Source organism: Vipera berus, assembly GCF_964194415.1.
Source record: "Vipera berus genome assembly, chromosome: 5".
Classification (NCBI taxonomy): Eukaryota; Metazoa; Chordata; class Lepidosauria; order Squamata; family Viperidae; genus Vipera; species Vipera berus.
In genome coordinates, this window is record NC_138207.1 from 51,481,044 (window position 1) to 51,497,012 (window position 15,969).

Sequence of the window (15,969 nt, forward strand, 5' to 3'; positions counted from 1 at the left end):
TCTTTAGAATATAAAACAAAATGTTTCAGCTCATTTCCTTTTTTTTCCTTCTGTCTGTGGACTGGAGATTTTCTACCATAAAATGTGAAGTCAACTTTTACATCCCCCAGAAATCCTCAATCAAAAATATATTTATGTGTGTGTATAATTCTTTATGAAGCCAAAATCTTCCATTCATCCTGTTTTATTAGTGTGATACTAATAGAAATAGTGCTGCAATAGAAATTGTTATACCAAAATCTAAAATGTCAACTGTATTTGATTTCCTCCCCACCCCGCCCCCCAAAAAAAACAGATGCTTTGGAATAAACTCCCATTATTTAAGTTGTAGATTCTAAGCTTGATTAGATCCAGATAAGAAAACCTGGATACAAACCACGGCTTACAGGTTAAAACCAACTGAACTCTTTTGATTAAAAATGCAGTGTTCCAAGCATAAGAGTAACACTCTAAGGGACTATCATTTTCCAGCAAGCAGGTAACTTCATTCTATAGCAGCTAATGCAGAGGTGCCAAACTGCCGGCCCATGGGCTGGTTGCATCATATGGACACTCCCCAGCTCCAGCAATACAAAAAAGTCACGATACATTGCGACATGTCATATAATGTAGCGAGTTTGACACCCCTGAGCTAATGTTTCCATGTGGTTTTCCAAGGCAACTCCAAGAACTGAATGCTGCTGTAATCCAGTCTTAAGATGATGAGGACATGAGTTGCTGTTGACAAAACCTGGGTTATTAAGACTATGAAATCCCAAGCCTTTTTTTTGTCTCCTTTAAATTTGTTAATGTGTACTTATTCAGTGGCTGAAGGAACAATTTAGAGAACAATGAAAGGTTATAGAATCAAGAATAATACAAGTAAAAATAAAAATGAATATAAATTAATATTAATGTGAGATGTATGTGATCTCCACTTTCCAGAAATGCTTAATGCAAATTTCTTAATAGTTCAACAATATTATGTAACCTAAAAAGAACCCCAAAGAACCAGATACCTGTTGCAGATCTTCAGCTGTTTCTTGACTTTCTCCATTGGTATTCTTATAGGGCAAAATAAAGAGTTCAGCTGAGGTGGGTAACCCTGGCAGGATCGCTACCAAAATTTGTTCACTGGAAATGCTTGTTGCCTAATAAAAGTAACAATACATTATACATCCAAATTTTTGCCTCTGTAGCTAAAATATACTTGAACTGATTGTCTTCTAATATATATATTTTTCTAACTTTACTGACATTATTAATACAAATAATTTTATTTATTTAATTTATATCCCATCATTCTATTTATTCCAACATTTAATATTCTTCATTAATATATATAATAAATAAAAATGCACACCACCTTTAAACCTAGAATTGCTTGGTTTTTCTTTTTTTTCTGTTTTTTTTTTGCTTCTTGTGCTCACAGTCTCATCATAAAATACAATTGCATTCAAATCTACATCTTCCACCAAGAAAATCCATTTTCCACTTTTTGATAAGCATTATATTCCCCTTCCTATATAGGCATTTCTCAGAAGAGAATCTTGGACAGTGGTAAATGTGATTGCTGGGTTTTGGGACTTAAAAATATACACTTTAAAACTATCTGCAAAGAAAATTAATTAATGAACATGAATGACATGAATAAACATTGTATCACACAGTGTGGTATTTACAAAATCAATATAGAAATTAAAAAAAACAAACAATATTAGACCCAAAATAACCCAACAAGAATTGCTATGCACGAACCAATTAATTCTGAAGTTCAAATTTGGAAGAATTTGAAAGAAAAAAATGTTAAAAATTTGATAAACAGAGGTGAAAAGTCATATTACAACCCTGTTTGGATCTTACACAGCTCAAGGTCTGATTGCACTGGATGTAGAAAAGAACAGTGGGAGCTCTACCACACATAATATATCAGACTAACTTAATCAGGGGTTCTCTTTGTATTTATATAAACATGGCTACTGAGATAGTTATAATAACATAAGTTAAAAATAGAACCTCTAGTACATTCTGTATAGGAATACATATGCATATAAGAATGCCTAGGTGCTGGTTATATGGGACTGTCTGTTTACAATTATCTTTGCTATTCAATAAGATCTGATAGGCTTGGCATCATTTAAACAATGTCATACACTGCAAGACATCTCTGCCACACACCTACTCTACATTCCCACCAAAATTTGGATGTCCTGACCCTGCTTGTCTCCCAAAAGGCTCTAAAAACCTGGCTTCTTCCCAATATTTCAGACAGGATGATTTTTAAGACTATCCTGACCATCTCTATTGTTTCTAGTTGATTTAACTACCTCTGCTAAAAATGGTTAACTATATTAAAATCCTTTAAGACCCACTTTTTAAAAATTTTGAACATCTCTCAGAATCACATATCAAAAAGGTAGCTATATAAAATGAATGAATGAGTGGATATTTTATAATTAAGGCTTGTACCGCTTGAACATACTTTTTTGGGAGGGGGAGCCATAAAATCTGTTAACTATATCAGGGATGTCAAACTGCCGGCCTCCAGGATGGATGCGTCATACCGAAAACACACCCACCCCAATGCCGGTAATGGGAAAAAAGTCATGATATGTCACGACATGTCAGTGACGTTGTGAGTTTGACACCCCTGCCTTATCTGCTATAAGGTATAATGACATTATCTAATTTGCATCAAGCATATCATAAATGATGTCACTTCCTCCCCGCCCCTCCACTCCTCCGGTGTATTTTCAGGTTGAAAACTATTGGAATTCATCAGCCTAGAATTCAAGAAAGTCTGAAATGGATCCCTTGAATTGATGAGTCCAGCTTAAGAAAAGGGTGTTCTCCCTATGGTACACATAGTTTTAATGTATATTTTATGTGGCCTTATTATAGCTTTCCTATGTCACTTTTGGCCTTCATATTCTCATTGTTGATGACAGCTTAATCTGTGCAGGTTTAAATCATGGTGAGTCTAATATGGCAGCCCATGTTTAGCCATTCTTTATGTCTTACTATGGTATTCAAATTTTGTACAGAAATATTCCTTGCATCCTGGCAAGAAAATTTGTTTCCATACCTCAATACTTGAAAACTATTTACAGTGAAAATATTCTTATCTATATTTCATCATGTTCTTGAATTGTTCTTATCAATTCCAGACCTTCATAGATAATTAGTAATACAGAACTATGGATTAATTCCACGTTCATTTAGCACAATGGTCCCAGTATCCCTTGATCTGTATTATTCTGCACCATAACATTGAGAAAGTATGATGAAGAGTTATTAATGAATTACATGATCATCTAACACAGACACAGGACAGACTGCAATGACCCATATGGACAAAATGTTAGACTTAAACAGCATACAAAGATGGGAATACAAGATAAAGATACCAAACTATATATTTAAAACTTTCTTCCCCAGGTAGTAAAAAAAAAATACAACTCCATTTTTAGCATGCTGCAAAAGAACACAATTACAATGATGTGAGAACAAGCATCTGTAACTCTCTCTGTGTGTGTGTGCGTCTGTGTATAAAATTGTATGTGTGTGTGAATATAGACTTTTAATTTTTATTTTTAAAAAAAAAATAATCTGAAATTAAATGAATGAAAATTGTTCATATTATTAATCTAATAAATGGAAGCAATATTCCTATAAATCATTTTGTGTCTTAAATTAGATGCAGAATCTTCTAATTGCTCCTTTCAAAGAAATTAGTGGAAGGTAAAGCATATCAATAAAATATGCAACTTTTCTTTACCTCAACTAGAACTATCTTAATGACATGACCAATGTCCCGTCTCCATTCAGGAATATCTGGATTGTATTCATCCAGATTTGGAGAAAACGAAAGCCGTAAAGACTGAAAATGCTCTAGAAGGAAAAGAGAGAAAAAGAGTGAAATGGAAAGAAAAAAAACAGAATCACAAGTTATTAAATGGTGCTCACATTAAAATAGCATACATTTAGGCAAAGAGAAACAGACTAATATTTTAAATTTTAACTAACAAACACCCTCCAAAATATCTAACACTGCTGAATTTAGACTTTTTGAGGCCGTAAGCTATGTAAAACATATAGGCACCTTGTTAAAAAGTTACACAAGATCTCACAAACTTGCAGACTAAAAGAGGATCTTGGATCACCGCAAATAAATTGAAAACATACATTTTGCCTTTTAATTATTTAATAGCAATGTATTTAAAGTGAAAAATACAAATTATTTTCAAATGAATGCATTTACTGATTACATATTGATCATTTGCCTGACTGGATCTGTCTCATAAATAATGTCGTCTGTCTAAGTGTAATTTTAAACATATTTTTAATATACAGACAAACAATGCTGACAAAATAAGTAATCAGTCACTTTTATCAACATGAGGAAAAATGAACTTGTTTTCATATAAGAAAACTGATATTCTAAACTATTGTGATGCCCTGCAGATTGTGAGGCCCTGTACCAAGGCTGTCAAACTGGTAGCCCACAGGCTAGATGTGTCATGTACAGGCCACGCACACCCTGGCTCCGCAAAGGCAAAAAACATCACAATACATCACAATACGTCATGTGATATGATCAAGTTTGACACCTGTAATATAGCTAGTTTAGCTTATGCCTAAATCACCAACTAAAGGGCTTTTTGCATGATCCTTAGGATGCAATATGGTTCTTGTAATTATTTCTCAATTAGTTACTTTGTAGTTCAACTACAAACACCCTAATGTAAAAAAGGTCATTTGAAAGATTTTAAAGAATTATACATTGAAAGATATCAAAGGTATCTTTGTAAAGTACAGGTAGTCCTTTGAAATATGACCATATTTGACCCTAAAATTTCTGTTGCTAAGTGTGACAGTTGTTAAGTAAATTTTGCCTCAAATTTTTATGATTTTTCTTGCCACAACTGTTAAGTGAATCACTGCAGTTAAGTTAGTAGCACAATTGTTAAGTGAATCTGGCTTGCCCATTGACTTTGCTTATCAGAAGGTCACAAATGATTATCATATGGCCCCAGGACACTGTGACTGTCATAAATATGAATCAGTTGCCAAGTATATGAATTTTGATCAAGTGACCATGGGGATGCTGCAATGATCATAACTGTGAGATATGGTCATAAGTCACTTTTGTCAGTACTGTTGTAACATTGAATGGTCACTAAGTGAACTGTTGTAAGTCAAGGACTACCTATATTGCAGTGGTCCAGATAATCACAACTGAGGAAGAAAGAGAGGAGGAGAAAATAGCTGTAGAAAAAGCTCCTAAACGTTCATCTTTCCATTGCATTTAACAGACTGTAATGCTGTAACTGGAGAAGGAAATGGCAAACCACTCCAGTATCTTTGCCATGAAAACCCTATGGACAGTACCAAAAGGCAAAACGATATGACGCTGGAAGATGAGCCCCTCAGGTTGGAAGGCGTCCAATATGCTACTGGGGAAGAGCAGAGGGCTAGTACTAGTAGCGCCAGAAAGAATGAAGTGACTGGGCCAAAGCCGAAAGGACGCTCAGCTGTGGATGTGTCTGGTGGTGAAAGGAAAGTCCGATGCTGTAAAGATTTTTTCTCCATAGGAACCTGGAATGTAAGATCCATGAATCAAGGAAAGCTGGACGTGGTCAAACAAGAGATGACAAGACTGAACATTGACATCTTAGGTATCAGCGAACTAAAATGGACAGGAATGGGTGAATTTAATTCAGATGACCATCAGGTATACTACTGCGGGCAAGAATCCCTCAGAAGAAATGGAGTAGCCTTCATAGTCAATAAAAGAGTAGGAAAAGCAATATTGGGATACAATCCTCAAAATGACAGAATGATCTCAGTTCGAATCCAAGGCAAACCATTCAATATTACAGTAGTCCAGGTCTACGCCCCAACCACCGGTGCTGAAGAGGATGAAATTGACCGGTTCTATGAAGCCCTACAGCACCTTATAGAACTAACACCAAAAAATGTTATCCTTATTATCATGGGGGATTGGAACGCTAAAGTAGGAAGCCAAAAGATAACTGGAATAAGAGGCAAGTTTGGCCTCGGAGTACAAAATGAAGCAGGGCATAGGCTGATAGAATTTTGTCAAGAGAATACGATGGTCATAGCAAACACTCTTTTCCAACAACCCAAGAGAAGGCTCTACACATGGACATCACCAGATGGTCAACACAGAAACCAGATTGACTATATGCTCTGCAGCCAAAGATGGAGAAGCTCTATACAGTCAGTAAAAACAAGACCAGGAGCTTACTGTGGCTCAGATCATGAGCTTCTCATTGCAGAGTTTAGGCTTAAACTGAAGAAAGTATGGAAAAGCACTAGGCCACTCAGGTATGAATTAAATCATATCCCTGTTGAATATACAGTAGAGGTGACAAATAGTTTTAAGGAATTAGATCTGATAGACAGAGTGCCTGAGGAACTATGGACAGAGGTTTGCAACATTGTACAAGAGGTAGCAACCAAAACCATCCCAAAGAAAAAGAAATGCAAGAAAGCAAAATGGCTGTCTGAGGAAGCTTTGCAAATAGCTGAGGAAAGGAGGGAAGCGAAAGGCAAGGGAGAAAAAGAAAAACATGCCCAATTGAATGCAGAATTCCAGAGAATAGCTATAAGAGATAAGAATGCCTTCTTAAATGAACAGTGCAAAGAAATAGAGGAAAACAATAGAATAGGAAGGACCAGAGATCTTTTCAAGAAAATTGGAGAGGTGAAGGGAACGTTTAATGCAGAAGTGAGCATGATAAAGGACCAAAATGGCAGGGACCTAACAGAGGCAGAAGAGATTAAGAAGAGGTGGCAAAATTACACAGAAGAACTATACAAGAATGAGCTTAAAGTCCCTGATAATCACAATGAGGTGGTCACTGACCTCGAGCCAGGCATCCTAGAATGTGAAATGAAGTGGGCCTTAGAAAAGCCGAGCAACAACAAAGCTAGTGGAGGTGACAGTATTCCAGATGAGCTTTTCAAAATCTTAAAAGATGATGCAGTAAAAGTGCTACACTCAATTTGCCAGCAAATTTGGAAAACTCAACAGTGGCCACAGGATTGGAAAAGATCAGTTTACATTCCAATTCCAAAGAAAGGCAGTGCCAAAGAATGTTCAAACTATCGCACCATTGCACTCATTTCTCATGCTAGTAATTTTATGCTTAAAATCCTACAATCTAGACTCCAGTAGTATGTGGATCGAGAACTACCAGAAGTACAGGCAGGATTTCGAAGAGGCAGAGGAACTAGAGATCAAATTGCTAACATACGCTGGATCATGGAGAAAGCTAGAGAGTTCCAGAAAAACATCTACTTCTGCTTCATTGACTATGCCAAAGCCTTTGATTGTGGATCACAACAAACTGTGGCAAGTTCTTAAAGAAATGGGAGTACCAGACCATCTTATTTGTCTCTTGAGAAACCTATATGCGGGTCAAGAAGCAACAGTGAGAACTGGACACGGAACCACTGATTGGTTCAAAATTGGGAAAGGAGTCCGGCAAGGCTGTATATTGTCACCCTGCCTATTTAACTTATATGCAGAGCACATCATGAGAAAGGCAGGGCTAGATGAATCAAAAGTTGGAATTAAGATTGCCGGAAGAAATATCAACAACCTAAGATATGCAGATGATACCACTCTAATGGCAGAAAGTGAAGAAGAACTAAAGAGCCTCTTGTTGCGGGTGAAGAAGGAGAGTGCAAAAGTTGGGTTGAAACTTAACATTAAGAAAACCAAGATCATGGCATCCGGCCCTCTCAATTCCTGGCAAATAGATGGGGAAGAAATGGAGGTAGTGACAGATTTTATTTTTCTGGGCTCCAAGATCACTGCAGATGGGGACTGTAGCCAAGAAATTAAAAGACGCTTGCTCCTCAGGAGGAAAGCCATGACAAATGTGTTTGTGTGTGTATGGATATGTATGTGTGTATATATATATATATACCTGCACATTCCGTCAAGGCAGCATTTGTTCTTCTAGAGGATAGTTTACATCAGGACGCTTCCTGGTTCTATTAGATAATCCAGTTGCTTAACCTATTGCTAACGCTAACCCTATCCTCTTCCCTATTCCTATCCTCGTCCCTATCCCTATCCTTGTCCCTATCCCTAAACCTATCCCTACCTTTGCTTCTTTGTCCCTTAAATCTTAATTTTGTTTCCTGGTGATATCACTGTATCAACAAAAATGGTCCCTGAGGGAAAATTTTAAAAATTCAAAGTGCAGCTCTCAGTCGAAATCATGTGTTTATTTCTGTTTGAAGATATGACCCAGATGTTGAATTGCTGAAAAGTAAGAATTTCCCTTGGTGTAAATCTGTTATGAAGTATAAAGAATGCACTTTGTGATGGATAAACAGATCCTTGAAATTATAAAAGGTAATACATATAAATTTAACTTCAAAGCTCTTGATTGATCTGATTGTCATATAGTTGTCTTGTATACTCTTGTCCTTATGTTCTTCTTTTTTTTCAACCCAAAAATCCAGCAAAGGGGAAATGGCCATGGAAACCTAAGGAATAAATCAAGAAAGAGTGAACGAAAATAAGGCTCACCATACACTGCAATCATCTTGGTGTCTTGCAGAATTGTGTTTCCTGCAGAAACTTGTACTGTGATTATGTTCATACCTTCCGTAGAGAAGGTAAATGTGATGGTCCCTTCTAGAGTAATTAGTGGCTGCAAAGACATCAGAAGAAAACAAGAAAATTTAATTAATGTAGTAAATAAAAGCCAAGACAGGCATGTTGCTAAAAACAAATTGGGATTCAAGAAGTCCAAAGAATCATTAGGAAGCTATTGCCACTGATTTATTTTTCTCACATTTTTCAATTGTATGAAAAAGCGTACATTATGAAAGGTTCCATAAACTATGAAACCTATCATCTAGAAAAGCTTCATAAAAGTACCTACATATACAAAAAATGATGGATAAATTTTCATAACATACTAAAGGGGAGTGAGAATAAACAAGTGCTTGTCTTGGTTTATATAAAAACTAAGCCACAAAATTGGGCTTAGTGATTACAGAATAAACCAAGATGATCCAAATAAGTCTAATTTTAGGCTTAATATAATGAAAAAATCTTGAAAGTGTACAACATGTACATATGGATAGATTAGGTAAGATTGATATTTTTCCCTTTCTAATTCTTCCAATTTTTAATATACAATAGCATGTGAATTTGAATATTCCCATACAATTTGTATATTTCAATGAATCCAAAATGAACAAAACCTGACAAAGTTAAACTCATGTATTGTTTTTGTGCATCTAACCAATTTAAAATAAGAAAGTTGTTAATATGGATGGTGCATATTCTTTTCCTGTAAAATATGAATGAAAAATATCTCTCTGCAGATTAGAAAGAAAGAAAGAAAGAAAGAAAGAAAGAAAGAAAGAAAGAAGAGAGAGAGAGAAAGGAAAGAAAGAAAAAGAGAGAAAGAGAGAAAGAAAGAAAGAAAGAAAGAAAGAAAGAAAGAAAGAAAGAAAGAAAGAAAGAAAGAAAGAAAAGATCATAAAGTTTAGACAGAGAAAACATCAGGCTACCAAAAAGATAAATAGAAAAGTAGGAAAAAATGAAAAACCAAAGAACCACATAACAATAACAATAAAGTAAGGATTTTTTCACATTTTCTCTTTCCAATTCTTATACTTGTCCTTTTTATCTTTCAATTTATCAGAGAGTTCTTTATGCAGCCATGCTGGTTTCTTTTGAGAGCTGTTATTTTTCTTCTTTGTTGGTATTGTGCTAGACTGGGCCTTTATTATCTCACTTTTCAAAATTTCCCAAGCTTCTTGAGTTGTTTTCCCCTTTAGGATTCTCATCCATGGAATTCTTCCCAAGGTCTCTCTAAGTTTATTGAAATTAGCTCTTTTAAAGTCCAAGACTGTAACAGGACCTTGCTACCTTCATGAAGTGCAAGTCCATCATTGTTGTATGTATTTCACATTATCAGATAACCTTGCCATTGTTGTTTCTACCATTCAGTAAACAATAAATGTTTAACTTCATGTGATCTCAATGGAACATGTTTAATACAACTTCTATACTATAGTGGTTAAAGCCCACTCTCTAATGACTTTTAAATGTAGCAGTACAGCAGATCATAATCCAAATGAGTTAGAAAGAAGCAATCAATGATAGGTAGCAAATTAAATATTGTACATAGGCTATGCATCATTTAGGTGAGTGATTAATAATGCAAATGTATCACTTTAATGCAGTGCTTCCCAGCCTTGGTACTTCCAGGTATATGTATTCAACTCTGAGAATTTTTGTTAATGATCATGTTGGCTGTAGAAATCTGGAATATGAAGTCTACGCATTGGGGAAATTGCCATGGTTAATAAACAGTGGTTTAATATAACAGAAATTCATTTGAGGAATTTAAAATATTCATTAATGAAATAGCATAAACAGTGGAGTTCTAGGATGTGGGAAGTTTTTTTAAAGTAAAGGTGGTAACTACAGACATTCAGTCAAAAGTCTATCCTTTTCTGTGTGATAAAGACAACCCTGAGTATAAAAATAGAAAATGGTACACTTTCAAACCCTAGAATAACAGACATACATATAAATGAATTTGAAGTTGAACAATTATATTATTTTAAGCTATATTTTGCATGATGGGGAAAAAAACTAGAATCTTTTGTATTAATCAAGTAATCTGTAATCTGTTTCTTAATTCTCCCCCATTAATTAGCCATTGATTTCACTGCATGAAATACAGACCTCAGTGTTATTTCCAAACCACCAAACATAGGTTAGAGTTCCAACTTGACTGGGCCATAATATTGCTGTGGCATTAACTTCTTTGTTCTTTGTTGTTACAAATGGAAGTGACAAATGGACATGCTCTAAAGGACCTAGAAATGAGGAAGAAATAAGAAAAATATGTCATAAAAACATGCTCAGATTTTAAGTTTTATGCTCTGCAGTTTCAGTAGGACTGTAGGCTACTTCGTTTATAATCTAATTTCAGCACTGTTGCAACTTGCACATGATTAGAGCAGTCTCACTACAGGCTATATCTTCACTCAGAGGTGTAATGGAAGGAAAGAGAAAGGAAAGGGAAAGGAAAGGAGAAGATAAGACGTCTAAATTCTAGAAGAACCCTAGCTTATGACTACCAGAAGAATAGCTACTGTATATCATTTCAGAAAAAAGGGAAACCTTTTCTGTTTGAAGTAAATAATGTTTCCATTGTAGAAGGAATTAGAATAATGAAATTGTTTCAAAGCAAATCCTGCAAATCCTTGTCTCCAAATACTACTTCAGAGTAATATAGATAAAAATAGTACGACTTAATATGTTTTGTGACTTTAATGCATCATCTTGCTCACATTCAAATAAGGCAGTTTATAACTTGTAATACAAAATTCCAAAGTTTGAAATCATTTTCCAGTAAAGGATTGTAATCCCATATAATGCTGTGTTTATACATAGGAATGATGTGTCCCAAACAGAATGAAACTGGTCACATTCTGTTTCCTAGCTGTCAGTGGGCATCAAAACACCACACAGGATCTTCAGTGTATAAAAGTAGAGACATTTCCTCTCTTTTCCTTCCATGATGGATGGGAAGTCATGTAAAGCCTCATCATATATGAGGACATGACACATGTATCATCTACACTGTGTTTCTCTGGTGTGATAACTTATGAAAAGCAATGTACATTCAAGTGCTGATTCAAAAACCTCATCTGAAAAATAATGCATATATTGTTCATTGAAGATCTGCTATTTTTGATATTGGTTTAGGGGGGAAATCACTGAAGCAGGTAGTTCTGATTATTACAAATAAGATATAAAGACAGATTTAAAAATGCAGTTTTGGAACAGCAGATGGTGTTGCACTACTATTTACGTGACATAGTTCTAACAAGAGTTGGAAAATTCTTTGTGCTCTTTGAATTAAAAAGGATTGCATTTACAAGGATTAATTAATTCCAGGAAGCACATATGCTGGAGAATCTATGTTCTAAACTGGAGGTTATTAAGGGATTGTGCAGATATTAATTCTGCAGATAACTGCTTATTTGTGAGGCAAAGATGCAGTTTAGGTGTTGCTGTCACAAATGCACTTTGTATAAAGCAAGAGTCTAGGATTTTTGGGGGAATTGAATCAAATAATTTAAAAACCATTGTTCTAGATATCCCATTGAAAAGTATGAGAACAGTGGTTACGTAGAAGAAAGGTATATTTCCCTTAAAAAATATTAGGTGATATGAAAATACTTCAGCTGTCACAAGAGAAAACACTGATGTGATTAGTTGAAGCATCCCCGTATGCTCATATATTATAGATTCCCACAGTTGTATGGCATTGCACACCACAATAATTCTTTTGAAATTGTTATTCTATTTCATATGTCATTAACCTTTCATTAGTTGCTTTCTAAAATAGATGTTTCACTGTTCTAATAACTTTAAAGCAAAGACTGGTAGTGTGATCGATTTGTATTTTCCATCACTTGAATTTTCTTTCTGTCCTTCAAAACAAGCAACACACATGAGGGAGTCAGTGGAATATAAGTATTAAAGAGTTAGATTAGGCATTTAATCTGTCATTAAAATATGACATGGGGAAAGAACAAGTAAAAAAATCTTATGATAAAGAAGATAAAAAATCTTAAAAAGCACAATAAGGATTCAATCATGAAAGGAATTATATAGAAAATAATAAAGGAAAAAAATTATCAACAATACCTGTGAGGAAAATTGGCATAAAATGCTTTACTTATGGTAATAGCTCCATCAATAATTAAATAGATAAAGCTTATAACAAAAAAAGGGTAAATGTCAGTATAAAGAAGCAAGTTTGTATTACATGCAATGGTTATATAAAATAAAATACCTCATAAGCATTGGAAAGAAATATATAACATTAAACAAATAAACAAGCAAAAAAAAGCTAAGTTTAAACTTTGGACTGAAAACTCATGTAGATTTATTAGGAATTAGTCCAGAACATATAAACACTAAATTCCATAATTTATTAATATGCATGTTAACAACCACAAAGACAATCTGGCACAATGAAAAAGAGATACTTTGCCCATGGTACCAGATTGGGAAGCAAAACTTGGAGAATATGCAACAGTCAGGAAACCCAGGTTCCACTACTTTGTTTGGCAGAATGACTTTGGAACAAGAAGGAGAATGGAAATCAAGACAAATCTGTCTACTGTGCTGGATCAGCCTTTTAGGCCCCTAAGTGAATAAGACTTCATTCTATGGTGAATTGATTCAGGATGAATAACAATACAAATGAAATAATTTAAATGGGCCAAATCACATGAAACTGAAAAAGCTTTTAACATTTCAGTGCTCTTAAATTTCTCCTAAGATACAAGGCAAGAATATTGAAATCTCACAGAATTATAATATCCTCACATGAAATTTCAGTCTTTATCTGAAATTGCATAAGATCCTGAAGCTAAAATCACCAACATCTTATTAGACTGTAACAATTTTAATTTTAGTTTTAGTTTGATTTCACTGCATGATGATATATTATGCTATCACACAAATATAGTGTTAGGTTCTCTGTGTAAAAATAGAGGATAAACTCCCCTACCTTCCCATCCCAGAATAAAAACTCTAGCAGCTACAGCTAAATTCAGCCTAAGAATTTTACAGCTATACAAAATGTTTATCAATTTAATCCTTGAAGAGAATATCACATCCTATGCAGTTTAAGGTCTGACAAGGAATGTAATAAATTATATGGTGCAATTACATGGCTGCAATCCTGTTACAAGATGGGAATGATACAGACAATGACATTTCTGCTTCAGGTCATGGCCTGCATAAACAAAAAGGTTTTCCTTCAAGTAGCCTTGTTAACTTGCATATAAAGTGTAACAGGATGGCAAAACCTTTCTTAACAAACAGCAGCAGATTGCTTGGCTCTGTGTTACTGTGGGTTAGGTTATTTGGGATGCTACCCTCTCTCTCTACTTACAATAAATTTGAGTGTTCAACTAGTTTATACATAAAATGGAAATGAAGAATATGCTGTTTAAATACTGATTGGAATTCTTGTTTAAATATTAAATTTATTTATTTGTTTATTTATTGGATTTATCTCATCCAGAGGCAACTTTGGGTGGCTTAGAAACATTAAAACCAGAAATATTAAAAAGATAAAGCAGCAATAACAGCAATCATAGTTATATTAAACATTTATAACTAAAAGGTTAAAAGAGAGGGGAGAAGGAGGCATGAAAACCATGGGAGGGGATGTGGGATCTTCTCTCAATCTACTAACAACCTCCAGAGTGATACCCACCCATTGGGTCTCCAGACCTACTGGCAGAGCCTGGTTTTTAGACCTTTATGGAAAGTTGGGGAGGAGGCAATGTAGATCTATTTTGAGGGATATGATGTTCCAAAGGGCAGGGTGCACCCAAAACAGTATAATTAGTTTATATAAGTGTTTAACTGCACATGTTTTGGGCAGTGCAATACTAAAAAAGGGTATAAATTCTATAGATAAATACAATATAATTGCAATCACATGGACTTGGTGAGAACATCATAGGGACTGTAGGACAAATTTCCTTGTCAGGTCAAAAAAGAAAAGAAATTCAATAACAAGTGTGTGCATCTTGCTTATCTGAAAAAATGCCCAAGACCAAATCTTTTAATATCAAAACACAGAACAAGAGAAAATAAAGTAGATCTAAGATATTCCAGAACAATGGGTCTACTTACTCAACATTTCTTGGCTTATTAGTTCCTTTTCATATCACCAATTAATTTTTAATAGGGGAAAAATATGTATACAAAAATGCATTCCCTTTTTCCTCACATATGTAAGAAGTTTTCAGTGATATAAACCTAAGACAGTTTCACTGAATTCATGTTTAATCTTGTAGATTTTTAATGTGTTCATAATATAGTACAGCATGATTCCCATTTCCCCTCTATATAAAGTTTTCATTGCACTCCACAAATTCATCCTTTTTCTCTTGTCCTCTATCTAACTAATTCTTGGTTCATTTCCAAAATATCTTTCTATAAAATAAAACAAAACACCTGTACCATCAACAGTTTTTATCAAAAGCAGAACAAATTAATTTGAGTTGACATCAATTTATCTTTAAAGTATTTTTATACCAACAGTAATTACATACAATTTACATGCAAATATAGGACTGCACTGTCAGTCCCCAGGCTGTTTTTGATCTGCGCAGTTACACGGAAGATGCCAACATTCTGATAGATGTGCCTGATTCCATCTTCTGTTGAGCTCAGGTTGGCATATGACACAGCACTACCATCTCCAAAATCCACACGGATTATTGATCTTTGAATGTCACCCTAAATAGGAGAGCAGGAAGAAAACATGTGATTAATGAAAATGGCAAAAATTGGAGACATTTGAATGCTTGCCCTTCTTATCTATTAATTGTCCTGGATGGATAGGCTGCTTTAGTTACAAATGTCTTCAGTTTGAAAATAGAAATCTTTGTTTCCAGGACCCACGGGAATAAAATAAGATAAAATATTTTTTTTAAAAATGGAATAAAAGATAAATTGAACACAGCCACCATAAAAGAAGCTTTCCTACTCCTTAAAGGCCTCAGTGAAAAGATCACCATAAATATAGCTAGAAATATATAAACAAGAGGATTAATGATTATTGTTATTATTAAACTTGAAGGAAGTTTAATCAAGTCAAACTGTACTTAATGAGGTCATACAGAATCTTGCTGGCTATTAAATAAATCTCGACAAGATTATAAGACAGTGCTTCATTATGTTCAGCTAAAACATAACTGAAATGAAAGGAAGGAGTACAGTCTGGAAAGTGTAAAAGTGAGGCAAAAAAGATGATCAACAAAGGAACAATGAAATGTGGTGCAAGGTGTCTTTTATTTGTTATATTTCACAAACACACGCACACACACACACACACACACACACACACACAGACTTAAATACATCCAGGTCTACCAGAA

General features: G+C 34.6%; 1 protein-coding gene across 1 annotated transcript in view; it reads right to left on the reverse strand.

Annotated features, from left to right (window-relative positions):
* LOC308668419 (VPS10 domain-containing receptor SorCS1-like) overlaps window positions 1-15,969 on the reverse strand; it is a gene marked incomplete at its 3' end in the record, with an annotated part of 415,624 nt that overhangs the window by 17,373 nt on the left and 382,282 nt on the right. The window contains 5 exon segments of the mRNA XM_081328297.1: window positions 999-1,130; window positions 3,758-3,870; window positions 8,552-8,675; window positions 10,733-10,866; window positions 15,142-15,328. Coding sequence (XP_081184423.1) covers window positions 999-1,130; window positions 3,758-3,870; window positions 8,552-8,675; window positions 10,733-10,866; window positions 15,142-15,328 — 690 coding nt within the window.